We start from the raw sequence: 12938 nt of genomic DNA, 5'->3' as shown, positions 1-12938 counted from the left end.
GGTGATCTTAGGCTTGTGTGCGGCTGCTCGTCCATGGAAACCCATTTCATGAATCTCCCGACAAACAGTTCTTGTGCTGAAGATGCTTCCAGAGGCAGTTTGGAACTCGGTAGTGAGTGTTGCAAACGAGGACAGACGATTTTTACCCTACACGCTTTAGCACTCCCGTTCTGTGAGCTTGTGTGGCCTACTACGTTTCCACTTCACAATAACAGCACTTACAGTTGACCAGGGCAGCTCTAACAGGGCAGAAATTTGATGAACTAACTTGTTGGAAAGGTGGCATCCTATGACAGTACCACGTTGAAAGTTACTGAGCTCTTCATTAAGGCCATTCTACAGCCAATGTTTGTCTATGGAGATTGCGTGGTGGTGTGCTCGATTTTATACACCTGTCAGCAACGGGTGTGGCTGAAATAGCCGAATCCGCTCATTTGAAGGGGTGTCCACATACTTTCCTATATATAGTGTATCTGTGTGTGCTAAATATCCAACCAATTCTAGATCCAAACACACCTTGACAGCTGAGGGCCTTGAGTAAGCCAGTTTGTAAGGTATGAACTTGATTTAAACAGTACCTTGATATGTTTGACACCACAGCTAACAAGCTTGCTTGGCTGGTACAAGTCCCATGATATGTCAAATATCTGTGGGAAAGATCACATGGTAAGTTTAACTATGTACAATTAAATGCATAACATACCGTGCAACAAATTAGTTTACAACACTTTTGATGTCATCTTCAATTAACGTCATTGTACAAGGCTTCACACAAAAACTTAAGGTGTGGCAGTGTGTGTATGTCTTTGTCTGTGTGAGTCGTTGTGTGTATGTTGGTTGAGTAAAAAAATAACACAGCAGCATACATATCTTTTAAAAATTCTACTCCATTAGCTTAGCGTCTCTTCAGACAGAGTCTGGAATGCTAACGGTCAATCAGGCCTAACTTGTTCATGTGCGACTCCTTTGGGCTGCCACTCCTTCCTGCTCCATCCTGGCTGCATTTCTAACTACAGTAATTGAGGAGATCGATCCGGGCTTGGTGCCTGAGACAGAGAGGGGAGGATGGTGTTGTATAGTTACCCTGTCAGTGTGGCCAGGAGCTGCTGCCAGCACCTTGCCCCTCCTCCAGTCCCACACACAGATCGTGTTTTTGGAGTCCAGACCCACTGAGACCAAACACTGCAAAGGAAACAGCATTTTATGAAACAGAATGACTACAATAAAATAAAAGATAACATTGGCTGCATATAGTAAAAACACCAGTTTTCATGCCTCTGGCTCTGGCTGGGAGCCCATATGTATGAGTCTGCTGGAAGGGGCTCCTATAGCCTAGTGAGTAGGCAACACCCAGCTCTACTCTGCTGCACGTTGCTCTGTGTGGTGGTGAGAGGCCACTTCCATCTGCCATTGAATCAATGTCTGGGCATGGAGAGAATCCATGGGAGGGGAGGAGAACAACTTTAACTGTGTTTGAGAAGAATGAAGGGTAAAGCTCCACCCCATGATGAATCATTGTGAAACTGGGGGTATTCATTCAGCAAAGAATGCAGAGATTATCTGGATCGAAAAGTCTACATGAAGAAATGTACTGAAATGATTCAGAAGGTTTACGCATGTGGATATAGGGCTCTAACTTCTGCCATTGAGGGGATTCGATTAAGCTGGGTCGGGTTGCACCGAGCTATGACCCGCCACGGGACCGGGCGAAGCCGGTGAGGGAGGTGCGCCCTGCTCAAATCTAACCGTAATCTGCGGCGCTCTGTAATATTGTCAACAAGGCAGGAAGATGCATCATTCAGAAACATACAACATCTCTTTTCCATAAAATACCCTCTGGGGAAAGGGTTCTACATGGGACCCAATAGGGTTCTACCGGGAACCAAAAAGTGTTCTTCAAAGGGTTCTTCCATGTGGACAGCTGAAGAACCCTTTTAGGTTCTACATAGCACCTTTTTTTCTAAGACTGTAGTTTTCATTGGGAACGTAGCTATTATTATCTGGGTGAATTGTTTTCTGCACATACTGGTGCTAGTCTGGTTGCAAGTCTTCGAAGCTAACATTTCACTCCTTTTATGGCACATGGTATATGACACAGAGTACAAGGAGTGGCATAAAAATACTGGCAAACAGACTACACTGGTGCAACCAAATCAAAATTCCAGGACGCACAGCAAAGATATTTAGTGGCATATGTGACCAACTGGTTGCAATTAAGAGCCCTATGTGGATATTAAGGCTACTATACAGAGTTAGAGCAATATTGTTTAGCCAATAAATATGTCACATTTTTGGGATAAAACATGAATCAATTAGACATGGTTGCTTTATTTATTTTTCTGGAAGGGGCAACATAACACAGAATTCATCCACACAATGTTGACTTGAACATAGACATGACCAGATCAGTAGACGACAGAAAGAGATCAGGAACACAGAAGCATTCAGAGCCAGAGCCTGTAATGGTTTTACAACTGTCACATCCTATCTCAATCCCTAGATGACTCTATCCAACCAGGAAAATGTATGAGGTCATTTCCATGGTCTAGCTCTGTAAACAGCGGCGGTAGAACCACTCTGAGGGGCCCTATGGGAAACTCAGAGATAAAAACCGAGTGCTTGAGCCATGACATATAGATTTTTGAAATATGAGTACTCCAGCAAACACTAGACAACAAAACGACTGTACATAAACCCTGACTGTCCATAAACCCTAAGTATTACTCTGTGGAGAGTTGGCAAAGAAGCTAACATTTCAGTGGAAGGGTACACATGAAACTGTTATAATGCCTAATGCATATTTACAGTATAATGGTAATAAAGAGGAAACAATTACAGTTACATAAGTAACCTTTATTAAAATGCAATGGACTCGGGGGGGGGGACTTAGACTTTAACACTAAGTAAATGGACATGAACCGTAATAAACGTGATATTTAATAATTTGGTGCTTATATTTGTCCTATTTCACACATTAATACGCATGTGAGAATTGGAAATGTGTTTTTTTCATTTCCCACTCTCCCTGAGACACCCTTGGAGAGTTGGGTCACGGTCAGGGTCTGCCATTATCAATGGTGACCCTGAAGCAATTAGGGTTAAGTGCCCTGCTCAAGGGCACATCGACATATGTTTCACCTTGTCAGCTCGGTGATTCAAACTAGCGACCTTTCGGCTACTGGCCTAATGCTCTAACCGCTAGCCTACCTGCCACCCCTTTAGTGTCATATTACAATATGTAGGTGTTGTGAAGGTCTTCAACTGTCTCAGAACACTCCCCAAAAGACCTTTAGTCATTTATAAATTGGGGAACATGTGCATGAAGCTCTGCACTATTATAGCAAGAGTTTGCACAAAGAAAACAACCCCATACGTAACTACTGTAGTACAGGACTACCCCAGTCGTCAAAGCTCAGGGCCCTATACTGTTTGGTTGGCTCACCGTAACTTCACAACATCCTGTCAAACTCTGAGTCAGTGGATGAAAAAGATTTCCAGCTGACTCTTAAAGTTAAACCTCTCTCTTACACTCTCCCTCTCTCTCGGTATAGCTGTCCTGCTAATACCGCTGGAGTAATCCCAGATGTGTCATTAAGAAACACAAGCCAGCAGGCGTGCCGAGTGGGAGCGCTACTGCCACCCCACAGCAGAGGACGAGACAACAGTCATGTAGCTGTTATATTAATCTCTTACTGAACTATTCATGTTCATCTACAACTGTCTGGAGGGTTTTCACTATATCTGTCACTTGATGTAGTACAATAAAATGGAAATCTAGCAAAGTAATTTGTACAACAGGAGGGATCGTTGGGATGTGGAAGGTTTACAGTGACTACTGCAGCTCAATATTGGATCCTACATTCTCTTTGAAAAATCCACATTTTACATAGAATTCACTCTGTCAATACTGATTCATGAGTAGCCATATGTGTCACTGTTTTTGTATGAGCACACGGCATGGTTACGCATATATGCGGAAGACACATTTCGGTTGAATGCATTCAGCTGTGCAACTGACTTGGTACCCCCCTTCCTTTCCCAGAACTGTACCTGTCCATCGAGGTCGAAGGCCAGGCAGGCGATGCCGTGTGTGTGAGTGTCCTTGAGGATGGACACGGTCTGTACGGTGTAGGAATCCCACACACAGATGTAAGGCTCCTTGCCCACCTGTCCCGTAGCTACCAGCACACGCTCCGGATGCAGAGCTAAACTGTAAGGAGAGAGAGAGAGAGATACAGTCAGAGAAAGAGAAAAGCAGAGTGACAGAGAGGGGGGAAGAGAAAGAGAGAACTCAGAGAACCCAGCTGCACCCTCTAAAAAGAGACCAGTGAGATGATTCACAGTCTATAGGCCTAATGATCAGTGATTATCCCCCTCAGATAGCCTGGGTAAAAAAAGAACGAAATAAAGACAGCGCAGAGGAAGGCCTTGCGTTATCAGAGAGTGGAAGCTATTAGCCCGAGTTGCCACGTTGGATCTGTGATAGGCCAAGGCAGGAACATGGTGAATCAGAATGGCAGCTTTACCCCTCCTTTCGATATTATACACTCACACAGGGCACGGCAGGAAATAGCCTACCCACTGCCCTAATTCAGGATTTCTCATCCTCTAAGCTCTGCCCTTTGCCCCCTTTACCTTTACAACATCATCTAGGGCTCCCAAGCACAGATACTGTAGGCATCAGAAGCAGCCACTCTTTGCTCCCCCCTGCTCTCCCCCTCTTCCACCGGGGCACGCTCTACATCTGAGCAACAGCCCACAGTCTGATGCATGTAGCATCCCCCTTCCAGCAGCTGCCAGTCACGTTCCAGGCACGTCTGAATGATTCACAGGGCAATTCTTTCCCTTGCGTTGACCTGTTATATATTTCATGCTGTGACGGAGCTCCCACCATTATAAATCAGGGCACCTGTTTGCCAACTGCACTCCACAACTTCTAATCCTGTATCTGTGTATTCAGAGAGCAGGCCAGAGATCAACCGCATCAGCATGCTGGGGGGTTTCTCTGGGAAACCAGCCTTCCCGGGGTCAGGAGTTTTTCATATTTTATTGTGACACTCAATTTGCATTTGAAATGCGCTTCAGAACTATTCTGCTCGCTCTGTCACAGCTCCGGAAATTGCTTTTTAGCCTGTTGGTGTAATTCCTCTATTCAGCCGTGGTGCTTTGTTAGCGATACAGATGTAGGATCTTAATCTGATCACTCTTTTGTTGCTGAGAATTTTCCTGCTCCGCAGGAAATACAGATGAGCTTTGTGATTTACATAAATTCACTGAAAACCCACACTAACACATGGTGATATTGACAGTATTGCACTTTGGGTCATGGTAGTAGGTGTCAGGCGCACCAGTTTGAGTGTGTCAAGAACTGCAATGCTGGTGGGTTTTTCACGCTCAACTGTTTCCCGTGTGTATCAAGAATGGTCCACCATCCAAAGGACATCCAGCCAACTTGACACAACTGTGGGAAGCATTGGAGTCAATATGGGCCAGCATCCCTGTTGAACGCTTTCGACACCTTGTCGAGTCAATGCCCCGACGAATTGAGGCTGTTCTGAGGGGAAAAGGGTTGTAAACGCAGTATTAGGAAGGTGTTCCTAATGTTTTGTACACTCAGTGTAGGTCAAATTAAGATCATACATCTGTAAGTCTGAGATGGGCTAATAGGCTTGAGGAACAGGGCAGGGGCTATCACACCACATCTCCACGTCTCCTTCACTCACTCATGAGAGAGGTTTACTCTTTATCTCACCCCTCGCCCTCCCTGTCATCTCCCCTCCCCCCACGAACTTCTCATCACCTCGTGTATGAATTACATAATCATATCAAAGCAGCTAAAAATAGTAGTCAGAGGAAGAGAATATGATTGGTGCTCTTTGGGATAGAGGAGATGAAAATGCTTTTCAAACTGTGTAATAGTCATCAGGTCAAGAGCACACTGATACCAATACCATACATTCAGCAGCTTTATTCAGTACACAGATGAAACAACGAGAAGGACATCGGATCAATGAACCTTTGTACGAACATTGCACTTTGCATTGCTGAGTACAAACTCTGTGCAGGTCAGAAACAAACAAAAACCATTTGACTGACTCAGAATAAACTCTACATTTCCTACAGAGAGGTTGCATTACTCTAGCCAAATAGCACTCTGAATTTCACTGTCTTTCTACACAACAGACTTAGAGAACGCCAGCTGCAGGGACAGGGGACTTTCCTTTCTAAATCCGAGGGTAGAGAAACATCCTTATGAAGGAAATTCCAAGCGGAGGTCTGTGTTCTCCTCAGAGCAGCTGGAGTGTGTGGAGAGATGGGGGACCCGTCTACTTTTTCATTAACAGTGACAGTGAGGGTTGAGACAAGGGCATTAACCTCTCCTCCTACCAACTCAAGCCTGTGAAGGCAGGGCTAAGCTGGGGCACACCACATCAATCAAGACTCAGCTCCTAGGGCCGCTGTACTAGTTTATAAAGATAGTACATCTCTTGACTCGTAGAGTCAGTTTTTTTCCTTACTCGATGTCCAGTCAAACCTCTCTTGGAGTTTTCCTTTTCCTGTACTGACATAATGTGACAAACAACTACACACAGTAAAATAGCAACACTCCTCCCAGTCCTTCCGTCACAATAACGTCACTGCTTCTATTACATTTCTATCAGCTAATGAGATTGGGAAATCTCTGGGCTGGGGGGGTGCTGCAGTGCTGCAGTGCTCTGGTTTGATAAACGGCTGTTTGTTGTGGCTGGCTTCCACCTGCCAAGAGCACTCGGAGTCCTGGCAGGCAGGCAGGCGTGTTGGGCTGGATAACTCTGCAGTCATGGAGGGTGGTGCTGGATACCACTGCTATACAGATGTAGGATCTTCATTTTGTTGCTCAGAATTTTACTGCTAAGCAAGAAATGCAAAAGTGTAGTGTATTTAGGTTTTAAAAAGGCTTCTAAAGTTTGTAATTTCCACTTCAGACTTGATTTGCCCCTCCCCAAAAAAGAAAAAAACTAAACCCCTACAAGAATTTTCATTAATTATAATCCACATTTCATGTTGATCAAATTAAGATCCTACATTCTGTACTGTTGGGAAGAGGAAGTGAATAGGGAATGTTCAGATGAAGCAATGTAAAGCCCAGGGACAGGGACAGTGGATCTGGGACTTGGCATGGATTATGGCCCATCATCATGGTGACAGAGCCATGGCAGGAGAAACGTCATTCAGGGCCAGCCATGGAACCATTTAACTAAAGTGTTCGATCAATGGAGTCATTAGGAAAAAGGGTTTCACTGAAGCACGGTGTGCGTGCTTGGAAGCGTGTGTGTTTATTTAGTTTCACAGTAAGTCTGCTAATTGTATAAATCTTAATTGATTCCTCTCAAACAAGAATTGTTGCAACTCAATTATATTGACATGGCTAATAAAGGAACAAATTATGCTCTCAAATCGGCAACTACATCAGCCTATCTTTCTTGAATCCAAGTCCCTACATTTGAAATGACTTCACTCAACAACAAAAAAATCAAATACGAACATATTTGTCTCTTGATTTTTAGAGTAGAAAATGCATGTTAAAGGTCTATTAAAGGGAGATATGATGTTTCACAGCCAAACACACGCACATACACACACACACACACACACCAGTTGTCACAACATGGCTAGCTTCCAAGTCAGTTTTGATCCACACTAATGTAGCAGTCACCTTGTCTGCTCTTGTTCAGGATTATAAGGAAGTATAAGATTAGCACATTTTAAAAAGTATTTATCTTCCTTGGCTTTTAGAAAGCTTGTTTAATCTGTCCGCCAATATTACACCATGGCTGTGTTTACACAGGCAGCCCAATTCTAATATTTGTTCCCCTAATTGGTCTTTTGACCAATCAGATCAGCTCTGAAAAAGATCTGATGTGAAAAGATCTGATGTGATTGGTCAAAAGACCAATTAGTAGAAAAAATATCAGATTTTGGCTGCCTGTGTAAACACAGACAATGTACTGCACCTGTCTGTCTGTGGCGAGGCAGCTCCAAACTATAAATAGAAAAGTCTAAAAATTGAGTTTTTCCTATTAATTGAGATCACCGTTTGTTATGCTATTATCTGGAACTAAGACAACACCTCAAAATGCAGTTAATCTGGATCCTTCTTTAATAAACCAACAACACGTTTTCTTCTTTTTCTATTTCTAAAGCTTGGTGTAGTTTGGTGAAGATGCTTAATAAACAGTCCAGCATTCTGGAGGATCCTAATTGGACTAGACAGATATGATCTTTAGAGTGCACAACAGCATTATCCCACCAACCGGTCAATTCTCTTGTGCAGTCATGCATCAGTCGGATACTATAATGATCAGGATTTAATTGTGTGTGTGTGTGCGCGTGCGTGCATGTAGGGTAAGGGGGGTCAGGATGTGCTTGAAGAGGGATAGCAGTATGGGGGGTTGAAAATATTTGAGCTTTGTAGCAGCACTAACCAAGATAAGCAGCTTTGGATAATGAATGAATGGATGACTGTAGTACTAGTGTACTCATTGGGATTTTGAACAGGAGTGCGCCAACCAGGATGCAGAAATGAAAAGTCAAGCTGATGAGTGTGTGCTGGAAAACCATGAGCAAAAGGCTTGTCCCCATCTATTAGCATCACAGTAACAAGCTAAACCGCATGCATGACTTCACACTGACAACATGCATGTTCATGCCGTGCTTGACCGAGCATAGGTTCAACACATATGTTACACACACACTATGCCCTGCGAACAAAAGGTATCAATAAGACGTCCCCGGAACGTCAGGAGATTGTGTCATGGTCCCCTGTTTGCTTGGATGTGTTGTTTATACACTAACACTTAAACAACACAATGTAACTCCAAGTCAATCACACTTCTGTGAAATCAAACTGTCCACTTAGGAAGCAACACTGATTGACAATAAATTTCACATGCTGTTGTGCAAATGGAATAGACAAAAGGTGGAAATTATAGGCAATTAGCAAGACACCCCCAATAAAGGAGTGATTCTGCAGGTGGTGACCACAGACCACTCTCAGTTCCTATGCTTCCTGGCTGATTTTTGGTCACTTTTGAATGCTGGCGGTGCTTTCACTCTAGTGGTAGCATGAGACGGAGTCTACAACCACACAAGTGGCTCAGGTAGTGCAGCTCATCCAGGATGGCACATTAATGCGAGCTGTGGCAAAAAGGTTTGCTGTGTCTGTCAGCGTAGTGTCCAGAGCATGGAGGCGCTACCAGGAACAGGCCAGTACATCAGGAGACGTGGAGGAGGCCGTAAGAGGGCAACAACCCAGCAGCAGGACCGCTACCTCCGCCTTTGTGCAAGGGGAGCACTGCCAGAGCCCTGCAAAATGACCTCCAGCAGGCCACAAATGTGCATGTGTCTGCTCAAACGGTCAGAAACAGACTCCATGAGGGTGGTATGAGGGCCCGACGTCCACAGGTGGGGGTTGTGCTTACAGCCCAACACCGTGCAGGACGTTTGGCATTTGCCAGAGAACACCAAGATTGTCAAATTCGCCACTGGCGCCCTGTGCTCTTCACAGATGAAAGCAGGTTCACACTGAGCACATGTGACAGACGTGGCAGTCTGGAGACGCCGTGGAGAACGTTATGCTGCCTGCAACATCCTCCAGCATGACCGGTTTGGCGGTGGGTCAGTCATGGTGTGGGTGGCATTTCTTTGTGGGGCCGCACAGCCCTCCATGTGCTCGCCAGAGGTAGACTGACTGCCATTAGGTACCGAGATGAGACCTCAGACCCCTTGTGAGACCATATGCTGACACATGCACATTTGTGGCCTGCTGGAGGTCATTTTGCAGGGCTCTGGCAGTGCTCCTCCTTGCACAAAGGCGAGGTAGCGGTCCTGCTGCTGGGTTGTTGCCCTCCTACGGCCTCCTCCACGTCTCCTGATGTACTGGCCTGTCTCCTGGTAGCGCCTCCATGCTCTGGACACTACGCTGACAGACACAGCAAACCTTCTTGCCACAGCTCGCATTGATGTGCCATCCTGGATGAGCTGCACTACCTGAGCCACTTGTGTGGGTTGTAGACTCCGTCTCATGCTACCACTAGAGTGAAAGCACCGCCAGCATTCAAAGTGACCAAAACATCAGCCAGGAAGCATAGGAAACTGAGAAGTGGTCTGTGGTCACCACCTGCAGAATCACTCCTTTATTGGGGGTGTCTTGCTAATTGCCTATAATTTCCACCTTTTGTCTATTCCATTTGCACAACAGCATGTGAAATGTATTGTCAATCAGTGTTGCTTCCTAAGTGGACAGTTTGATTTCACAGAAGTGTGATTGACTTGGAGTTACATTGTGTTGTTTAAGTGTTCCCTTTATTTTTTTGAGCAGTGTATATATATATAGCACACCCACCCTAATAAAGGATGACACATTACATTTCTACTGCACAACTACATCTCTATAACCTAGATACAACACAGTGCACATTCATTACCAATGAAGACTTGGGACCTCATCTTAAAAGAGCACAGCAAGCAAATGTGTCAGAGTGCATGAAAACGAGTGTGGCTGGATCAACTGTCACTGTGTGTGCATACTTAAAATCTGCATCTCATCATATCAATAACAAGGACAACCCATCTGAAGTCAGAGAGAAGTGTTAGACAGATGTGTCAGACATTCCTGCTTTCAAGCTAACGCTTGCGTCAAAAGAGGGAACAGCCTCACGCAAAGTCCTGCTAATAAGATGAGGGATTCCAGAAGAGCTGAAATAGATCGTAGAGTTGGTGAAACAGAGAAATGAGGCAAAGGGGGAGTGAGTAGGTTGCTTAGGTTGCTTAGAAAGGCTATAAATACTACACATCCTCAGACAGACGCAAGCAGTCCTGCTGCACCCTCTCATTGATACTATTAGGATAAAGAACATCACGAATCAACACAGATTTGGTGTTACATGAGAAACTAGTGAATCCAAGTGCACGTGGTTTACATACGGACATGGCCACACAGAGCACAGAGAGTAGGGATGCATAGGAAGGTAGACAGAAAGAGAGAGGAAGAATTACAGCAAGACAGACAGAAAGAAAACAAGTAACAGTGGTTCATTTTTTTAAAAACTTCATTTAAGCTGGGGGTCATGCTGATGTAATAGGGTAATATTCAACAAATATTCATGTTATATACAGTTGATGTCAGAAGTTTACATAGACTTAGGTTGGAGTCATTAAAACTCGTTTTTCAACCACTCCACAAATTTCTTGTTAACAAACTATAGTTTTGGCAAGTCGGTTCGGTCATCTACTTTGTGCATGACACAAGTAATTTTTCCAACAATTGTTTACAGACAGATTATTTCACTGTATCACAATTCCAGTGGGTCAGAAGTTTACATACACTAAGTTGACTGTGCCTTTAAACAGCGTAGAAAAGTCCAGAAAATGATGTCATGGCTTTAGAAGCTTCTGATAGGCTAATTGACATCATTTGAGTCAATTGGAGGTGTACCTGTGGATGTATTTCAAGGCCTACCTTCAAAATCAGTGCCTCTTTGCTTGACATCATGGGAAAATAAAAAGAAATGAGCCAAGACCTCAGAAAATAAATTGTAGACCTCCACAAGTCTGGTTCATCCTTGGGAGCAATTTCCAAACGCCTGAAGGTACCATGTTCATCTGTACAAACAATAGAACGCAAGTATAAACACCATGGGACCACGCAGCCGTCAGACCGCTCAGGAAGGAGACGCATTCTGTCTCCTAGAGATGAACGTACTTTGGTGCGAAAAGTGCAAATCAATCCCAGAACAGCAAAGGACCTTGTGAAGATGCTGGAGGAAACAGGTACAAAAGTATCTATATCCACAGTAAAACGAGTCCTATATCGACATAACCTGAAAGGTCACTCAGCAAGGAAGAAGCCACTGCTCCAAAACCGACAGACTACGGTTTGCAACTGCACATGGGGACAAAGATCATACTTTTTGGAGAAATGTCCTCTGGTCTGATGAAACAAAAATAGAACCGTTTGGCCATAATGACCATCATATGTTTGGAGGAAAAGGGTAGGCTTGCAAACCGAAGAACACCATCCCAACCGTGAAGCACGGTGGTGGCAGCATAATGTTGTGGGGGTGGTTTGCTGCAGGAGGGACTGGTGCACTTCACAAAATAGATGGCATCATGAGGAGGAAAATTATGTGGATATATTGAAGCAACATCTCAAGACATCAGTCAGGAAGTTAAAGCTTGGTCGCAAATGGGTCTTCTAAATGTACAATGACCCCAAGCATACTTCCAAAGTTGTGGCAAAATGGCTTAAGAACAACAAAGTCAAGGTATTGGAGTGCTCATCACAAAGCCCTGACCTCAAACCTATAGACAATTTGTGGGCAGAACTGAAAAAGCGTGTTCGAGCAAGGAGACCTACAAACCGGACTCAGTTACACCAGCTCTGTCAGGAGGAATGGGCCAAAATTCAACCAAATTATTGTGGGAAGCTTGTGGAAGGCTACCCGAAACGTTTGACCCAAGTTTAACAATTTAAAGGCAATGCTACCAAATACTAACTGAGTGTATGTAAACTTCTGAACCACTAAGAATGTGATGAAAGAAATAAAAGCTGAAATAAATCATTCTCTCTGATATTATTCTGACATTTCACATTCTTAAAATAAAGTGGTGATCCTGTCTAACCTAAGACAGGGAATGTTTACTAGGATTAAATGTCAGGAATTGTGAAAAACTGAGTTTAAATGTATTTGGCTAAGGTGTATGTAAACTTCCGACTTCAACTGTGTACACATCACATACCTGACTCCATTTTAAGGATATGCATATTATTGGTACCATTTGAAAGGAAACACTTTGAGGTTAGTGGAAATGTGAAAGGAATGTAGGAGAATATAACACAATAGATCTGGTAAAAGATAATACAAAAGAAAAAAACAACCGTTCTTTTGTCTTTTTTG

The 12938-nt window shown here is 44.0% G+C and overlaps 1 protein-coding gene across 2 annotated transcripts in view; it reads right to left on the bottom strand.

Moving 5' to 3' along the window:
- The window catches only part of LOC111963291 (echinoderm microtubule-associated protein-like 5), a 55019-nt gene that overhangs the window by 28572 nt on the left and 13509 nt on the right, over window positions 1–12938 (bottom strand). For both annotated transcript variants that reach the window (XM_070443365.1, XM_070443364.1), the window contains exons 2-4: window positions 4051–4210; window positions 1084–1182; window positions 579–647 (exon numbers count right to left, since the gene is read on the bottom strand). In XM_070443365.1, coding sequence (XP_070299466.1) covers window positions 579–647; window positions 1084–1182; window positions 4051–4210 — 328 coding nt within the window. The remainder of the gene's footprint in view (window positions 1–578; window positions 648–1083; window positions 1183–4050; window positions 4211–12938) is intronic.

This window comes from Salvelinus sp. IW2-2015, linkage group LG4q.2 (genome assembly GCF_002910315.2).
Source record: "Salvelinus sp. IW2-2015 linkage group LG4q.2, ASM291031v2, whole genome shotgun sequence".
In the NCBI taxonomy this organism is placed as follows: domain Eukaryota; kingdom Metazoa; phylum Chordata; class Actinopteri; order Salmoniformes; family Salmonidae; genus Salvelinus; species Salvelinus sp. IW2-2015.
This window is presented reverse-complemented; position numbering and strand designations above follow the sequence as displayed.